General features: G+C 36.9%; 1 protein-coding gene across 2 annotated transcripts in view; it reads right to left on the bottom strand.

Moving 5' to 3' along the window:
- Window positions 1-18,101, bottom strand: part of ZDHHC17 (zinc finger DHHC-type containing 17) — an 83,051-nt gene that overhangs the window by 32,869 nt on the left and 32,081 nt on the right. For both annotated transcript variants that reach the window (XR_003400295.1, XM_026867305.1), the window contains exons 4-7: window positions 12,848-12,925; window positions 11,325-11,469; window positions 4,517-4,581; window positions 3,033-3,195 (exon numbers count right to left, since the gene is read on the bottom strand). Coding sequence is in view for 1 of the 2 variants with exons in the window: in XM_026867305.1 (XP_026723106.1) it covers window positions 3,033-3,195; window positions 4,517-4,581; window positions 11,325-11,469; window positions 12,848-12,925 (451 nt within the window). In the remaining variant the exon portion in view is untranslated. The remainder of the gene's footprint in view (window positions 1-3,032; window positions 3,196-4,516; window positions 4,582-11,324; window positions 11,470-12,847; window positions 12,926-18,101) is intronic.

Below are 18,101 nucleotides of genomic sequence, written 5' to 3' on the forward strand. Positions count from 1 at the left end.
CCTTCCACTAGAGGGCCATGAGACACCTAGGAACTGCCTAAATAAAAAGATTGAGGGAGCTTTAAAGAAGTCTTCGACTATGCTTCTCATAATCTGGCCATTTTAATATTTTCCTTGTATTTACAGGGGTGGTGGATAGCTGACTTATTTAGAAAGAAAAAAAAAAGGGGGGGGGGGGGGGGGGAATTCATAGCTTGCCAGAAAGCAATAAGGCTTCAATAGTATATATTTAAAGGGTTTAGATAGAAAAAATAATCTGAAGAGTCATTACCATAGGGAACATTACATGTAGACTTCCACAGACAAGCTCACAGATACACTGCATAACAAAGAAACTACATCTGAAATCCATTCAGTGAATCAGTAATGGATTTAAAAAATAAAAGTTTTTTTTAAAAATTCCTTAAACCATAGACACTCCTTTAGGTCTCTATCACTCTCTAGCAAAAATGGAGCTTCTACTTACACTTTAAATAAAATTTATGTGTTTCCCTGCAATCCCCAGTGACAAGCTGAGTCACTGTGAACTCCTGTCCTCATCTGCCCAATCTGTCTACTGGTGTGGCAAGATAATTTCCTTTTATAAAAGTCAACCAAACAAAAACTCAAACTGACTACTGAAAATCACCTTCCAACTCTAACTGCAATCCAGTTCTCACAAAGGTAAAAGAAAGTATCTTACTACCAAAAGAAAAGTATTATTTTCTTGTACAGCATAATAAGAGGATAAATAACAAAACCAGGACAAACTTACTGGTTCAATTAAGCTTCATTCTAGAATAAGAGTGCTATTGTTTGTATGCTTCTCAAACTGTCATGCAAAGGAAAGAAAGCCTCTTACTGAGATGACAGATTTTAATTTCTTCCAAACCCAGGTGGCCAGTAGCATTTGCCTTTCTAACACAGACTGCCTAGGGCTGGTTACACAAGGTCAAAGCTCACACTTAGCATTTCAGCCACTTCATAATTTGAAGAAGATAAACAGCTTTCAGCCAATGTATTTCTTTAATGTTAGCTGTCTTACAACCATTCCTGGTCAACTCCATGGGCTGAGATAAGGACTCACTAGACAGTGCTGCAGAAATCTGGAAGTGACTGCATCAGAAAGGAGCCTTTCACAATTCCTTTTATTTCTGGGGGGACATGAGCCAGACACTTAAAAAACAGGTTTTGGCTCAAAGAAAACTTTTTTGCTGAACAGCCAAAGCAGAAGCACAAAACTGAGTTTCTATGTACCAATAAAAATCAACCAAAATCCTTATGTTTCCTATGTTTACTATCACTCCAATCAGCATCTGTTACATTGCCACTGGCAGGATGGAAAAATTGTCACTGCTAGAATGATTTTGATCCTCTGAAGATCCTAGAAATCTGGGAAGACATGCAAGAAACTGAGACTCCACGGCAGAACACAAGCAATGATTAATGAAACCAAGCATGTCTTCTGGTATGACTGGAAAGATAGCATGATCCAGTAGGTTAAAAAAACTATTTTTCTACTGACTGCTGCTGTCTGCCAATAAAGAAGGAGAGACCATGAACTGCTTCAGGCTAGAAGATACTTTTTCATTTGGCCAAACATATGAATTTTTTATTACGGATTTACTAAGAGTCCAGAAATCTAGGTAAGGTGATGACTTCAAAACTCTAATCACACTGATCAGTCTGCCAAGGGAAGCAAGGTATGACACACTGATTTTTTTTTCCACAAAAATACCTTAATTTTTACCATTAGGTGGCATAGAAAAAAAGCTTTTCAACAGTTTACAAGAAGTGAGACTAGAAGTATAATTCATCCACACAACTGACCTTACAGACCAGGAATAATTATATATTCACATCAGTACATCAGTACAGTACAGCAAGAGGCTAGTTGATTTGTTTTAAACACTTGAAAAGCCATGTGATTTTTCTAATGAGTTTTCATTCATTATCATCATCAGTATTTCTGGTATTCTGAAGTGGATGTAGCTTTAGAAAAGCTACTAGAAAAATTTGACTGCACCTTAAAAAGACTGTTCCATGCTGTTCAAGAAAAGAGATGTGTATATATGGGGTTTTTTTAGCATATTTCTATTACTTGTGGGCAAGGAAAATAGGCCATCTTAAATTTGTAGGGAAAATGGTGAAAGGTCAAATAAATTTAAGTATTTAACATTTTATAAATATAGATTTACAGCTCTATTTTCCAGTGTAACCACTCCATTTGTAACACTCATTAAATGGAAAATACAAATATTAGAAGAGAAATTGAGTATTCTTTTTCTAAAAGTGAATTCTTCTCTGACACCACAGAAAAAGTAGGTTGGGTAGTGAAGTGCATCTAATTCGCTATACAGAACAGTCTGGAGGAAAGGGACAAAACTACACTCAATAGGCACACCTTCCACTGATGGAGAAGCTCTTACAGACTCCCCAAGTCTATGGCATAAATTCCAACAGCTGCTTGGCTGGTCTAACATGTGCTAGGGAGGGGCTCTGTTAACGCTGAATCTAGCTTTGTCATTAAGAGGTTCTGGTAAGAGTAATTGGGCAACTTAAAAATTCTGATGCAAGAAGAGCCCATTTTCTTATTTTACTCCTACTGGTATTTTTAGGCCTCCAATTTCCTTACTTTCACGGGAAGATATACTAGGGCATGTGTCATCTCTGTGAAGGAGGGCAGAGATGTCTTGCATCTCACTCCAACAGTCACCCTAGAACTTCACTCAAAGACATTCAGTCAGATTTTCAATTTTGCATCCATATGCATGGCTCTTCACACAAGTAGTCTAACTGTGCACCCCACTCCCATATATTTGCACATAACCATTGGTAAATTATTTATGTGAATACTTCTGAAGGTGCAGATTTAGTGGTTATGCATCAGTGTTAGGAAGAAACGATTCTGAAATTAAACAGTAGTTGCATGGCTTTTGCTTCATCTTCATGATTCCGCCATACCCACAACAATCACCTATCCTTGAGATTTATCATAGGCTCTGTTATTTCTGCCTCAAATCACTTACAATAAAAACAGACCAAGTGTTTACCTTTATATTTTGAGCATCAACGTTAGCTCCAGCTTCTAACAGAAGACTAATAACTGTAGTATTTCCTGCTAGCACAGCCCAGTGCAGTGCTGTGTTTTTGTGATATTTGTCTCCAAGATTAACAGAAACATTAAATGTAAGTAGTAATCGGGTTGGATCCACACTAGAAAAGAAAATTCTTGTTAGATCTACAGATGAACTAAAATACATACCAAATTATTGTTAATGAGTTTAATTTCTATAAAGAATGTTGATCAAGTACACTGTGACACTTTTTACTGATAATTAGGAATGGCTCAAATTCCCTTCCCACCAAAGAGCATTCACAATTCTATTGTCTTTTAAAGGAGCTCAGTAAGACAGCTTGTTCTGGGATGTCATGAAACACGTTTGTTATACAATTCTGTTTTCATGTTTACCAAAACCTAAGAGTATTAACAGATTTGTAAAAGCATGCACATGATTATATAATTGGCAGGTAAGAACCAAAGTTCAAAACATATTTCCACCTCACATACCAAAAGATGAAAATAAAAAAGGATTATAATGTTGGTAATGGTAGCTATTTGTAAAAACTAGCTTATGTTCCTCTCAACAATTGGTGGAGGACTGAATTAAGATTCCTTCTGAGCAGGAATCTAATTCAGACACATTTGCTCTTTGGAGAAGTGTTATTTTACACCAACTTTTCCAATCATTTTTACTTTGTAACTGAAACTTCTTATCAGTGAGTAATTCTGCATAATATCCTCTTTCCTGATTAGGACATTGTACTAGTTTTGGCTGGGATCAAGTTAATCATCTTCATAGTAGTTCCTATGGTGCTGTGTTTTGGACTTGTGACTAAAACAGTGTTGATAACACATGTTCTAGCTACTGCTGAGCAGTGCTTAGACAGTATCCAGGCCTTTTCTGTTTCTCACACTGCTCTGCCAGTGAAAAGGCTAGGGGTGCACAAGAAACTGGGAGAGGACACAACTGGGATAGCTGAGCACAACTGCCCAAAAGGAAATTCCAGACCATATGATAAAAGCTGGGGGAAAGAAGGAGGAAGGGGGGACATTTGGAGTATGGTGTCTGCCTTCCCAAGTAACCATTACACATGACAGAGCACTGCTGTCCCGGAAATGACTAAACATCTGCCTGAAGGTGAGTAGTAGTGAATGAATTCTTTGTTTTGCTTTGCTTGTCCATGTGGCTTTTGCTTTACCTATCAAATTTTCTTTATCTCAACCCGTGAGTTTTCTCACTAGTATCCTTCTGATTCTCCTCCCCATCCTGCTAGGTGGGAGTGAGCAAGTGGCTGCATGGGGCTGAGCTGCCTACTGGGGTTAACTCACAACAATCATAAATGAAGATAAAGTGCCAATTGCGGGAAGAACATCGACTAGTTAAAATAAACTTTCCAAAAAAGCAGAACTAGTCACTACTATATGCCACTTAGTTAACATCAAGACAAAGTCTAAATTGCAGGGAGATGTTACCTATGTGTTCTGTAAGCTGCCCACATTAAAGGTGTCATTCCATTTTGATCCATCATATCTACATCCTAAAAAAGGTAAAGAAAAAGTTGGTGAGATGAGTAAGTATGTTCAAGATCCAGTAGATACAAGGTTTGCAGTGACAAACAGTATTCTAAAACTAGCCAAATGAATTGGAGAAAAACTGGCAAGCTTTTAGTACATAATAAAAAATGAAAACAGACATTAACACTGCCATTGCAAATATATATAACCATTCCCATCTATTTTGGAAACTAAGGAACACTCATGCTGCATAACATTAGTCATTTCTCTCTTACTATTAATCTTCAACATAAAAGATACATAGAGATGGTGTATTACTGCACTCAAAAGCAGGAGAAAAACTAAAATAATGCACCAATATTTAATAAAGTACTTGATAAATTAACGTAAATAAATACCATGGCCTGAATCCTACATCCTACTGAATGTTATCTGCATCTATTTTTCCACTTTCAAAGCAATTTTCCTTAGTTCACTCAGTTCCAAAGGTATTTACGTATATGCATGCCAGAAAATTTATAAGTTTAAACAAAAGCCATTAACAAAAACAACCTATCCAGAAATAAAACTTATCAATAATCAAGTGGTGATTAAACCCAGGGCTAAAAATAAAAACACATTACACTTAACAGAACATAGCCACAGAATGACAAAATAGCACCATCCAGACAATTCTCTTAGATCTGTCAGAAAGGATCTAATACCTACAGCATTTTTCCTTGTTATAGATCTCTGCCTCACTAACATGGAAGTTGGTAATTCCTAAATACATTGAGACAGATTAGACTCTCAAGAACATCTGGGTAAGTTCCACAGGCCACTGCAAACAAAATTACCCTAAACTAACTTAATGTAAGATCTGAACAGTTCTCCTTAGAGACAACAGAGCTATGTCAATGTTTTCTAAGCTACCCCCCTCAGTCCTTACTAGGAAAATTAGGTTTAAAGTGTTTACTTCAGTAAAGTCTTTTGCTACAGAAACTACTGATAGAAACTCAGAGAGTGGATGATGTAGCTTTCTACCACCCCCAGAATCTTCTCCACTCCAGTAGTCTGCCAAATGCCAGGCACCCTGGGATTTGGGTGGGATCCCTGCTCATGGTGCTGCTAGCCTGGCCCAGGCAGAAGTTTTCCAGAAAATCTAAATTAGTTCTTCCAAATAACTTCTTTTAAAACATCCGTAGACTGCAGACAATTTTACATATCTGAATTTTTACTCTGTTGCTTAATTTAAAAAAGAAAAAAATTAAAAAACAGTTGATGGAGAGGAAAGAGAACCATTACTTTATTGTACTGTCTGCTCAGAAGACATACATGCATTGAGAACGGGATCAAAGTCTGTTTGCCCACAATACTTGTATAGATTAGATCCTTTTGAGCCTACTAGGACCACATAACTGTTGGCACTCCCTTTAAGGTCCTGTTGTGAAGGAAATTAGAACTTTGATTCACAGGTCACATTGTGAGAACAACATATTGTGAAGATTGTACAAATTACTGTAACATGAACAATCACTATTTCATCTTTAGATTTCATATAGAAAAGCAATTCTTCTTGATAACAGGGACCTGATTCCCTGGATGTAAGTAAAATGATTCCTTCAGTGACTCCACTTGACAAATCAAAACCATACTTCACACAGTAGGTGACACTCAACTAAAAAGGGGGAAAAAAAAAAAAAAAAGCCATGAGCTCCAGACTATTCCCTGCATATACATCACCTAGGCAGGCTACAGCTATTACTCATATTAAGCTACAACATGCGCCGAGGCAGACCCCTTTTCAAAAGAACTTTAAATAAGGGGCAAAGCAACTAAGACCGACTTGCGTACTGTTGTATATTGTGGTTAGCAGACTGTGCTGGTTTTGACGGGGACAGAGTTAATTTTTTCCATAGCAGCTAGAATAAGACTATATTTTGGATTTGTGTTGGAAACAGTGTTGATAATGCCGAGATGTTTTAGTTATGGCTGAATGGTGTTTACAGTGTCAAGGCCTTTTCTGCTTCTCATCCCACCCCACCAGCAAACAGGTTGGGGGGTGCCTGAGAAGTTAGGAGGGGACACAGACAGGAGAGCTGATCCCAACTGACCAAAGGGCTATTCCAGACCATATATGGCATCAAGCTGGGGGAAGAAGGAGGAATGGGGGGGGACATTTGGAGTGGTGGTGTTTGCCTTCTCAAATTACTGTTACATGTGATGAAGCCCAGGCTTTCCTGGAGTCAGCTGAACACCTGCCTACAGTGGGAAGTGGTGAATGAATTCCTTCTTTTGCTGTGCTCCTGTGCATGGCTTTTGCTTTGTCTCTCAAACTGTCTTTGTATCAACCCATGAGTTTTCTCACTTTTACCCTTCTGACTCTCCTCCATCCCACTAGCAGGGAGTGAGTGAGCAGCTGGGTGGTGCTTCGTTGACAGCTGGGGTTAAACCCACAACACAGACACATGCTCTAACAACTTCTCACCAAAATTTTTTGTTATTTACTTTGCCAGATTACTACTAGAACCACATAACAAGTGGGACATTTCAGAAAGTAAGCTCTGTTGCTGCTTTTTACCAAAGGGCTGACGCAAAAAAGGAAACATTCAGCAGCAGGTCCGTATCAGGAGACTGGTCTTCTGTTCTGATGTGTGCCAACAGGCATTTTAGCATTAATTTCTTGTTTAACTCTCAGTGACAGGTCAATCTGATAATGCTCATACAAAGGGGTACCTTGTGCTGCTAGGACTCAGTAGAAGAACCAAAGATTTCAACAATAAGTGACACAGCCATCATAGATTGCGCATACTCTGTATGTATTTCAAGCATGAACTCTGTGGACCACAACTGGCAAATTTTTCACTTGCTTCTGAAACAGGAACAACTTTGCATATGCAAAGATAACCAGACTTAATCCTAGGATACTAATACAAGATTCCACAAAAAGCTTTAGGAGAGGCAAAAATATAGGGGAGACAGAGCTTCCTGCATGGAAAGGAGCTGTAGCATTACAGCTGCTTAACACTACTTTCTGAAAGCAACACAGTTGATGAGGTAGGATTCTGAATAGCAGCTGGAGATCAGAGCAGCATTTAGGCTTATCAGAACATTTAACAAGCAATGGTGAAACCAGTTCTGTGATACAATACAGCTTTTTGAAAAGCACAAAAAGCATCAAGAGATTCCACTTAGAATTGCATCAAACTGTGCAGCAAGGGACAGAGAATTTGATCCTCTTTAGAACTGCTTATTTCACAGAACACAGACCTTCACAGAAAGACCCATCACACCCTTGTTGAGAAGCCTATTCTCCGTAAGGAAAAGATCTTTCACACGGACTGTTGCCTCAGGAAAGGGAAACAGGTTTCTAAAGAGATGACATATTTAAAAGCTTATAGTAAAGAAGATTTATCAGGAAGGAAGATGTAAGGCTGAAAACATTTCCTAATTTAGGAAAGCCGTGCTAGTTATTCACTAGAAGCAGAGATTTTGTAAGACTCTTGTGGAATGAAGCAACCACAAACTGACAGGCAGAAGGTAACACACAGAACTGAACCTACCTCGTTCTTTCAAAGAACACAAGCTCTGAGTACTCTAGTCCAAACACAGTCAGTTTTGACAATAATAAGGAAGAAACACGACTGGACATACAATTCTGTCAATAATGTGCTGTAGGTTGGGGCTAAAACACTTGGTTCAGTGTTTTACACTAGCCTGAACCCGGTGGAGAGAACGATCCTCAGTTCCAACAGAGCTAACAGTGCTTAGGAGCATGGCTCAAAGACTGCAGCACCAGAGTAACCAAGGCTGCCGGTATCTCCCAACCTAAATGCCAACTACTCCTAGGCCATAGCTCAGAAGAAGGCTCTTTGTAGCTCAGGAAATTTCAACTCTGAGAAGAAAATACATACTTGATGAATAAGTGTTAAACTATGAGTATGAAATATTTAAACTACAATTTTAGCTCCAGAATATTTTCTACAACATGATTTTATCCTACTAGCAACTTTATAGCCACCCATTATCTGTGATTGATGTTAGTTATCTCACACATGACACAGGATGAAGCCACATTATTCAACCATCCAACATACCATATCTATATCTTAAATTATTTTGGGGTGACATGTTTCCATATGCTAGGCTCTAACATGCCTTTGGCATTTTAAGGAGCATAAGCACAGTGTCAAGCAATCAATTAGTGCAAGCATCAATTTTGAACATTTTAAAGTTCCTTAGCTCTTTTCTTACATTTTACCTAAACTTGAACTGTGCTACAGATTCTGTTACTTGGTATCTGATTATATCATGTACTTGCCCCAGGCTTGATTTTGACCCTACTGGCACAAACTACTGGCAACCTACTGATATAAACAACATGAACAAATTATGATACAGCCAGGTATCAGTCTGTCAAAATTCAGTAGGAGACATGACTAAATAAAAAGAAACAGCTATCAGTCACTGATACCTCTTCGCTGAGTAGTACTTGCTGGTATGAAAGTAGATTCACCACCGACCAAGGCCAGAGGGCATCTGGCCAAGGGTTCTTCCCCTACACTACATTTCAGAAGCTAGAGGACTGGACTCAAGCCTCAGACTGGAAATTTTACCACTGGCTGCTGCAATGCAAGAAGAGAGTGAAGCAACACTGGAGTTGGATTCCAGCTCTGTCTCAAAAAGAGACAAGAAGCAACTGGGAGTAACTTCTTAATTCACAGGTCTCTACACAGTTATGAAAACTGGCTCTCCTCTTATCATGAGGGTCCATAAAGGCACCAGGATCAGAACTAACGAAGCACACAGCCTACGCTGAGCTTTATTTTGACATTTATTTAGTTGTGATTTACCACACAAGTACTACAATTTGGTTCAGAACAAGTGTAAGCCTACTCTTTGGATATAAGAGAACCTGGTCTCTGTAAAGACAAAAAACAAAAAAAAATTGCAAGTAGTATATAGGGCAAACGCACATAAGCAAAAGCAGTTCAAGTTTCCAAACCCAAATCATGACATCACAAAGGGTTTGGGAAAAAAAAAAAGGTATTAATGACCTCATATATACTTATTAACAGAGAATAAAAAGTAGAATCATGTATTTCCCATAGCTTCTACAGAAACCATATATTTTTTGTACTTGTATGTAGTATAGCTAGAGAACTATGAGTTTAGGAATTTTTATTACAATGATATCAATATTACTATATTTTAAACATAATATGTTTTAAACATACAAATCAATACATAATTTTAAAGTTGAACTTCCTGAAGTGCTTACAAAAAGTTACTGTTAAAATTAATTCAAACTTAGAGCATGGAAAGGATACCAAAATCATATTATACTTGATAACATTTGGAGGATTTAAGAATAATCATCCTTTTCAAAGCTGCTAATAAGCAGAGCTCTTTCCAAGAGATAATAGGTTTTAAATTTTAAAATCAAGTTTTTTGAGTTTATGTATGTGCACATGTAAAGACACACAAATTCTTCTGTACTGAAATACTGTACGCTCAGATAAATAGGACAAGTCTGTATAGAAACATGAGGACAAAAACCATTTACAGTGAGATTTCGTTATCACAGTATGTCATTTTAAAGGCCATTTATACTTCATTAATGCTATGCTTTAAACAAGTTCACACTTGTATAACATCTGCAAAATTTTTCTAGCAACATAAAATCCATATACAACTACACATAACTTGTGAACAAAATATAAAACTTGTTCCTGATGAAAAAGCATTTCTCTCCAATCATTATCTCTCACAAAATAGTGATTATATATGATCAGCCTCTTCTTGTGCCTAGTTTATTCTCTATCAGATGCTAAATAGTTTTACCAAACAGTTCTCAGGAACAAACTGAATACTACTTGGAGCAATAGTTTATATTTTATTACTTGTATAAGCACAAATAATTTTCTGCATCAAATTTAGTATTTTACACAGACCAAATCCATTCATTTAATAGTCATATTCTACCAGACTCATTGGATCATATCTCACTTTCAATTTGAAAGAATAAGCAGAATACAGAAGCTTGAACAGATTAGCGAGGCTGTAAAACAAGAGGATGACTTTGACTTTTTTATACGGTTTACAAAGTAAATCAAATTTGTGTTTCAGGCACCTATCTGTGGGTGAGTAAATCTACAGATTATCATACAGGGTGAGTAGCAAAAAGGTAAAGGTGGTTTTGAGCACACAGAATGAAGAGACAACAAGAAAAGTAATGAATACATGCCATATACACACTTTACAGATCTAACAGTCATGTAAGAGGCTAGCAGGAAGATTTTTGGATTGTTTTGGTTGGGTTTTTTATTACACATGCATGCAATTAGTAACAGCAATAAACAAACGTTGTGGACTGAGGTGTAAACAAAGAGATGACCTATGACAACGCTTTGTCATTAGATTCTTTACCCACGTACAACCTGACGATTCTGTGAAGAATTCCAAAATGTTTGCTATCATTGTCACTATTAACATTTAAAGATTAAATTCATTAGAAATAAAGAATGGTAAAAGAGTAACTGCTAGAATTTCCATATACCACACTAGACAGGTATGAACTAAAGCCAAAGTACTCAGACCACTGTTCAAAGAAATTAAGTTAGCAGATGGCACATCAATACTGTAGTTCACAATAAAAGACACTGAATTATTATGTTTAGTCTGGCAGATATTTTGCATTTCCTGAATAATAGGTATAGGTTTCAATTGTTTTCCTACTCTAATTTTGAGTAGAATCTATTTAAATATGATAGTACTTAAAATTTACCTGTCCCTTTGCTATCAGGTAAGCAACAATCGAAGTATGTCCAAACTGAGCAGCCAAATGAATACAGCTACATCCTTCTCCATCAATTAGCGACGGATCTGCCCCATATTTCATCAGCTGTACAACCATGGATAAGTGACCCTGTCTAAATGTAACAAAACACAAAAAACAAACAACTGAATAACTATATGCAAAAGAACTATTAAAATTTTAATATCTACATAAAACAAACGTGTTGAGCAGCTACCATTGGGGCTTACACACTTTGACAACAATTGTCATGACTTGATTCTGCAACCGAGTAAGCAAACTCAATGATATGAGCAAATTCCGTGCAGCCAATGCATTCACCACATGCAATTCGCTTAAGTGTGCTGTATAGCAGAAAGTCAGTCAACAAAAAAATCCCGAATTATTCGGTTAGAAATCTAGTCTACTGTGACTTCTTCCAATACACATACGAAACCTGCTATTTTAAGAGATGTCAAACTGGCTATATACTCTCATTTTCTGTGGGGCATATGGTTTGTCTTTCTACTATTAAAAACAGTAGTGAAATAAAAATAGAAGAAAAAAAGGAAAACTGAAAGCCTACACTTCCTCCACAATACATTAAAAGCTTAAGCATCTTTTTGGCCTAATGAACACAGGCATATCCTTCTTATAGGCACAGTGCCTAACTGTCAATACACAGTTTCTGAAACAAGAAAAACAACCTTTTCAATTTGTCAGAAGCAGCTTTGGATAATGCTTCACAAAACAACAGATTACAGCTGTGAACATGAGAAAATCTACGCAAGCTTTTGGGCTATTAACAGAACTTAAGAGTGTGATCTGTAAGAAATATACAAGCTATAATCTTTAATAGAGGCTAATAAGCAAGTCCTCATCTTTAGTAAACAAATTATTTTGATACATTAATTGTTCTAAAAGCTAGTTTTCTTAGTCTCCTTTTTCAGTCTGCAGTTAAAAATATTAATATGGACAGTATTCCTTTCCTGCCTGTTTCTAGGAGGTTGTCTGAAGGAGCAGCTACTGCTCAAAGGCCATCTTCAATTTTCTCAGCCATTCACTACTCTTGGGTTATCTTCTACATCAAAAACCTGATTTTAAGTGCACCTTAATAAAGTCCACACACATAATACAAGACTGCAAAGTCACACAAAATCATCCCAAGCCCCATCTTCACAGGTATTGCTGAACTTCAGAAGATTGATAAAAATAAGATCTCCAAAGTAAGAGTAAACCAAGAGGACCATAGTCTCTAATTTTACTTTACTCTTTTTTCTGTCATAGTAGTAATCTTCTTTTACAGCAAAAGAGGTAAGAAAAAAACTAAACTATATACTGAAATCTCCTGTAGCTCAAACATACCTCATTCACAGTGTATCCAGTTATCAGTGACTGAATTAATTCTTGTACCATATTCCCATAAAATACAGCAATTTCATAAAACAATTTGTAACAGATTCCCAGTTAAACAAAAACATGGGAAAAGAAAATTCCAGAAGACTTTTCCCTACCTCGTTGCCCAGTGAAGTGGGGTAGAATTTAAATCTCCTCCAAGCTGATCAACGATAGCACCTTTTGATATATAGTATCTGGAATAACAGAAACAGTAAATATTATTGCTTGCCTTGGTTAAATATAAAGGACATACAGTAATTAAATTTGATGTTATGCAAAACAGGTCGTTACAGACCACAAGATAAGAACCTTCTCTTGCCTTCATATAATCTTTTTTAGAGGTTATGCATATACATTCAATTTTTTGCCTTTTTGATATGGGTTGGGAGAGCACAGATGCTTCCTACTATGTTTGGAACATGCTGCTATTTCCTAGTTTGGTTTTAAGGTAAGATAGAATAATTGCTATATATAACAGTATGAACTATGCTACCACAAAAGTATTTAATAAAAAGGATTCTTCTAAAATATTTAGGGGTTGCTGCATTAAAAAGAATTCTGAATTATTGGTAAAATAATACGCTGCTAGAAGATTAGCATATTTAGAGAATTTTGGCTGAAAGGCAAAGTTACACACAATTCAACTTGTAGTATGTATCATCACTGAAATGGCTCTGCTGAAGTCACTGTTCCAAGAGCCTCATGCTTAAGTTAGGCTTTTAGCCAAGTACTAATATATTTACATACTTGTGAATTGTTATTAATCAAAGGACAAAAACATCCGAGTATTTAAAAAAATGCTTCTAAACAATGAGGTAGAGAATATTTTTCCCTCTAGAACATTCACGAAAAGATGACCTACCTGTAAGAACAAAATAAGTCACCCATATTTAACTGCAGCTATTCATATTCATTGTCATTTGTACTGTTTCTGTAAACTGTCTTCCTTGCTGTTTTATATGGGACACTAAACTGGTAATATTACTTTTCCTTTGTGAAAGAAAATTCACACTTTAAAAAGAAATTAACATTTCCAAAAACCAACCTTCCCAGAGGAGGCTTGTAGTTCTTCATTCACTATGCTATAAGCCAATGGAAAAAAAAGTAGTAATAACAGACCTTTGAAAAGTATTATATAGCTATAGATTCCTAAGTGCTTGCATCTTTCAAGTACCAGTGCCTGCAGACTTTTCACTTTCAAAATACCTGTCAGGCTGCCCACACAAACTGTGCTTCAAATACTCTGCATTGAGTTTCTGTCACCTTTCCTCTAAGTGTTTTAAGACACAGCAAGAAGGGCAACAAACAGAACAATTTGAAAAGTATTATCCTAAGTAACTACTTTTTTTTTTTTTCCTTTAGTGTTTATTGATTCAGAGTAAAACTTAAACAGCCCAAAATTTACTTTTAAGAAAAGAAACTGAAAAATGCATTAGCTATACCTGTCCATACTAAAAACATATAAAGGAAAAGTTCTTTTATACAGTTGATTTAGAGCCATCAGACAGAATGAAGTACTTCAGCAGACTTGCCAAAGTTTGTATGACAAATAAGACCTGCTCTGGTCAGTACAGCACAGTCCACTCTGCCGGTCTCTGACACCAAAGGAACAAAACTGCAACATCTCTCTGCTGAAGTTCAGCTTTTGGATTTCTCAATGAGAACATCCACAGATTTTCTGAAAGTCTTGGTTCCATGTAGGTGAAAAGACAAGATGTATAGAGGGTAAAGACACAACATAATTTTGTTGTTGTGAGGCGAATACCAGCTACCAAAAAACAAATTTGAAAAAGACAATGAGAAGCTATTTAGTCCCCCTTGGGAAGACGTTCCCAAGGAAATCTCGTCTACATGACAGCACAGAAATTCACAGTCAAAGCTTGGATCCATCTCGGCGATGTGACAGCCACTCGTGGGGAGGTGAACATTAAACAGACTGTCTCCATTCAAACACTGGTCCCTGCAGAAACACAGAATATGTTCAGATTCTACTGAGCAACCTCACTGCTTACTGGTTAGTACATTTTATTTAGAAAAGAACTTGCAGTTTGACAACTGGGAAAAGAAGACAGCAATCTCCTGCCAGATGGCACATTGAAACGTTTTTTTGTTTCCTTAAGAGTGTTCTTTAGACTAAGCTGACATTTATCACTGTGCTTCAGTTTCAGTACACCTAAATAGTGAGATTTTTTCTGCAAAACCAGACTGAGAACTTAATATCCCTGTCCAGGAAGATCTTGAAGAAGGAATTTTGTGCTTGCCAAGAATGTCCCTGGAGAAAGTATAAACTGGACAATTCTACTCTCAGTGAGTCATCTAAGCTTCTACACTAGAAGATGACAGGTGTGCAAGTCCTATTTCAGCAATCTACTTACATTCCAAGCAAGCAGATCTGATAAGAGGTTGTCTTAAGAAGAAAATACTCCACTGATCTCCACATTAGGATGTCTAAGTCTTTGCCAGGCATTTGAAAACTGGCGCAGTTTGCATTCGGTGTTTGCGGAATCAAATTGCACACAGTCACTGTTGCTAGAGGAGGAAAAGCAGAAGAGAAATCCTTGTCTGGAGAGAGTCTGACACGGGGAACACGGAAATGTAGGCAGTAGGTTAACTGTAGAGATAAGGCTAATTTTTGCATTTTTACAAAACTGAGTTGAAGAGAGACCAATAGAACAGCGTCATGATAAAAAGAGTATTATACTGTAGATGTCTGACACTTATTTCTGATCCTATAAAAAAATAGAAGTTTCTGCAGTTTTCTTTATAAAATATCAATGGGTTTCACCATTATCTATGCTGAATGATTACACAGGATGAACAAATACTAAAAATAAAAGAAATTCTAAGCCTGCAGGCTCCACAGATGAGCAGATAAGCTACTTCACTGGGAAGACCTTATATAGTCAATACCCAGTAAGCAAGACACTGAGATCTGGTATCACGAGAGCAGACCACTTACACTTAGACTCAATCTCCATGATACCAAGCTTGATAGACAACATATTTAATGAAATTATCCACTGCACACATTGGGCACAAATAGTGGAGACATGGGAAAAATGTGATAAGATCAAACAGAAAGAAAAACACAGGATAATTTCACTCTAAGTAAACAGAATAAACTAGTGTCTCACAAAAGAGAGAGCACACAATATGCTGAGTAATATAAACCAAAATTAAAGTCCCCTAAAGACAGAGAAACTTAGACCATAAGAAGTACATTAGGAGGAATGAATTTTAGACACAGTTAAACACACTAGTAGTCACAGGCACTGTAGTAAACAGCAGGAAGAAAATGCAGTATCTCACAGTGGTAGTGATGCATCAAGAAGGGACAAGAGCTTTGACATATTGTTGAGGAAAAAGGAAGAATTAGACACATTAGATTTAAGAACCTTTGACTATCAGGGCTCATACTAAAATAACTTGAAAAAGATATGGCTGGTACAATTGAGGTTATGTTGAATTAATTCTCAGCACAAGCTTCTAGCACTCACATGTAGGTGGAAAGATCTTCCTAACATACAATAAAGACCTAAATGTAAATTCTGATAAGAGATTTAAGCACAGACTATCTATCTGGATCTGACATTTTGCCTCTGAACCACCTCTATGTCCAATCTAATTGCTGTAGCAGGAAGTTGCTCACAACACACTTGGAAGGGGAAAAAAAGTAAGATACACCATGAATTACACACATACTAAAGTACTTCTTCCACAAATTTAACTTCAAAAGAGGAATTTAAAATTTGGTCTGATTTTACTCTGTGAATAACAAAGTCCCCAAACAATTTGGGGCAGGTTTTCTGTTTGTTTGTTTGTTTATTTTGGTTTGGGTTTTTTAAAGAAAAAGCTGTAGAATACGTAAATTGCTAGCGAACTAAAGCATTAAGTCATAATTGAGTATCACACAGGTAGATTCACTGCACTGCAAAGCTAAAACAGAAACTATACGTAAGTTAATACAGAAACATTATCCACAATATAGACCTATTTTTTCAAATGCTTCATGACATACCAATGTTTTTAAATTATGATAGCTATCTCGATGCCATTCACATTTCAGACCTTATAAAGACACACCAAAAGAGATGGAGTATCTGTAATACAAATATGACTTCCAACAGCTCAAGTAAGAAACAATTAATTGCAAGTAATTCATTCTGCATTCAAGATGGATAAAAAAGTGAGCTCAAAATATAACAACTGCTTTTAGATACTGCAGTCATCTTAATGAAAAACAGTTATCTGAGAAACTTTATGCATTTCAGTTATTTCACATTAAGTTGCAAGATGTTAGTCATAAAGATCCAGGACAAAGGGTCCTCCCAGAAGGAAAATGAAATGAAAAGGAAGAAAACAATATGGTCTAAAATGTACTCTCACAAAAAAGATTGTTTAGGTAAACCAGGGTCCTGCATCACTTTTGCAGGAGGCTCTCTTTCAGCATTCCAAAAAGCACAATGGTTACCTATCTTATAATGAAGGGAAAATATCAAATACAGAATTATGGTTTCCATGATAAGCTTCTACCCACAATAAAGACATAAAATCTGTTGTGTTATCTATTGTGTGTAATAAAATTATTTCAAAACACTGAATTATTTCACAGAATTGTTTAGTTTGGAAGGGACCTTTGGAGATCATTTAGTCTAACCATCCCTTATCAAAGCATCTAGATCATGTTGTCTAGGACCACATCCAGTTGGGTTTTAAGTATCTCCAAGGATGAAGAGTTTACAAACTTTCTGGGCAACCTGTGTCAGTGCTCAATCACCCACACAGTAAAATAAGGGTTTCCTGATGTTCAGATGGAATTTCATGTACATTTTAATTTCTGCCCTCTGCCTCTTGTCTTGCCTCTGGGCACTACTGAGAGGGGTCTGGCTCTGTCTCCTTTACCTCCTCCTATCACTTTATATACACTGATAAGATTCCAGGTATTATATATTACCAGGTATCTCAGGTATTATACTTATGGACATTGGTAAGATCCTTCTTGAGGATCTTATTGACAAGGTAAGCCTTCTCTTCTCTAGGCTAAGAAGTCCAAGCCCTTGCAACCTGTCCTCACGTCTGATATTCCAGTCCCTTAATCATCTTTGTGACTCTGCACTGGACTCACCCCAAGTAAGTCCTTATCTTTCTTGCAAATGGGAACCTACAACTTCACACCAATGTCCAGCTTCAGCAGTTGCGTAGAGAAGAATGATCACCTCCCTCAACATGATGAGGATTTTTTTAAAGAGGCCCAGTATACCGTTGGCCTTTTCTGCTGCAAGGCTGCATTGCTGCTTCACAGTCAGTTTCCTGTCCAACAGGACCCCAACATCCTTCTCATCAGATCTAAATCTTTACCTATTTATCTGT

This window comes from Athene cunicularia (genome assembly GCF_003259725.1).
Source record: "Athene cunicularia isolate RWA chromosome 1 unlocalized genomic scaffold, athCun1 chr1_part2, whole genome shotgun sequence".
Taxonomy (NCBI): domain Eukaryota; kingdom Metazoa; phylum Chordata; class Aves; order Strigiformes; family Strigidae; genus Athene; species Athene cunicularia.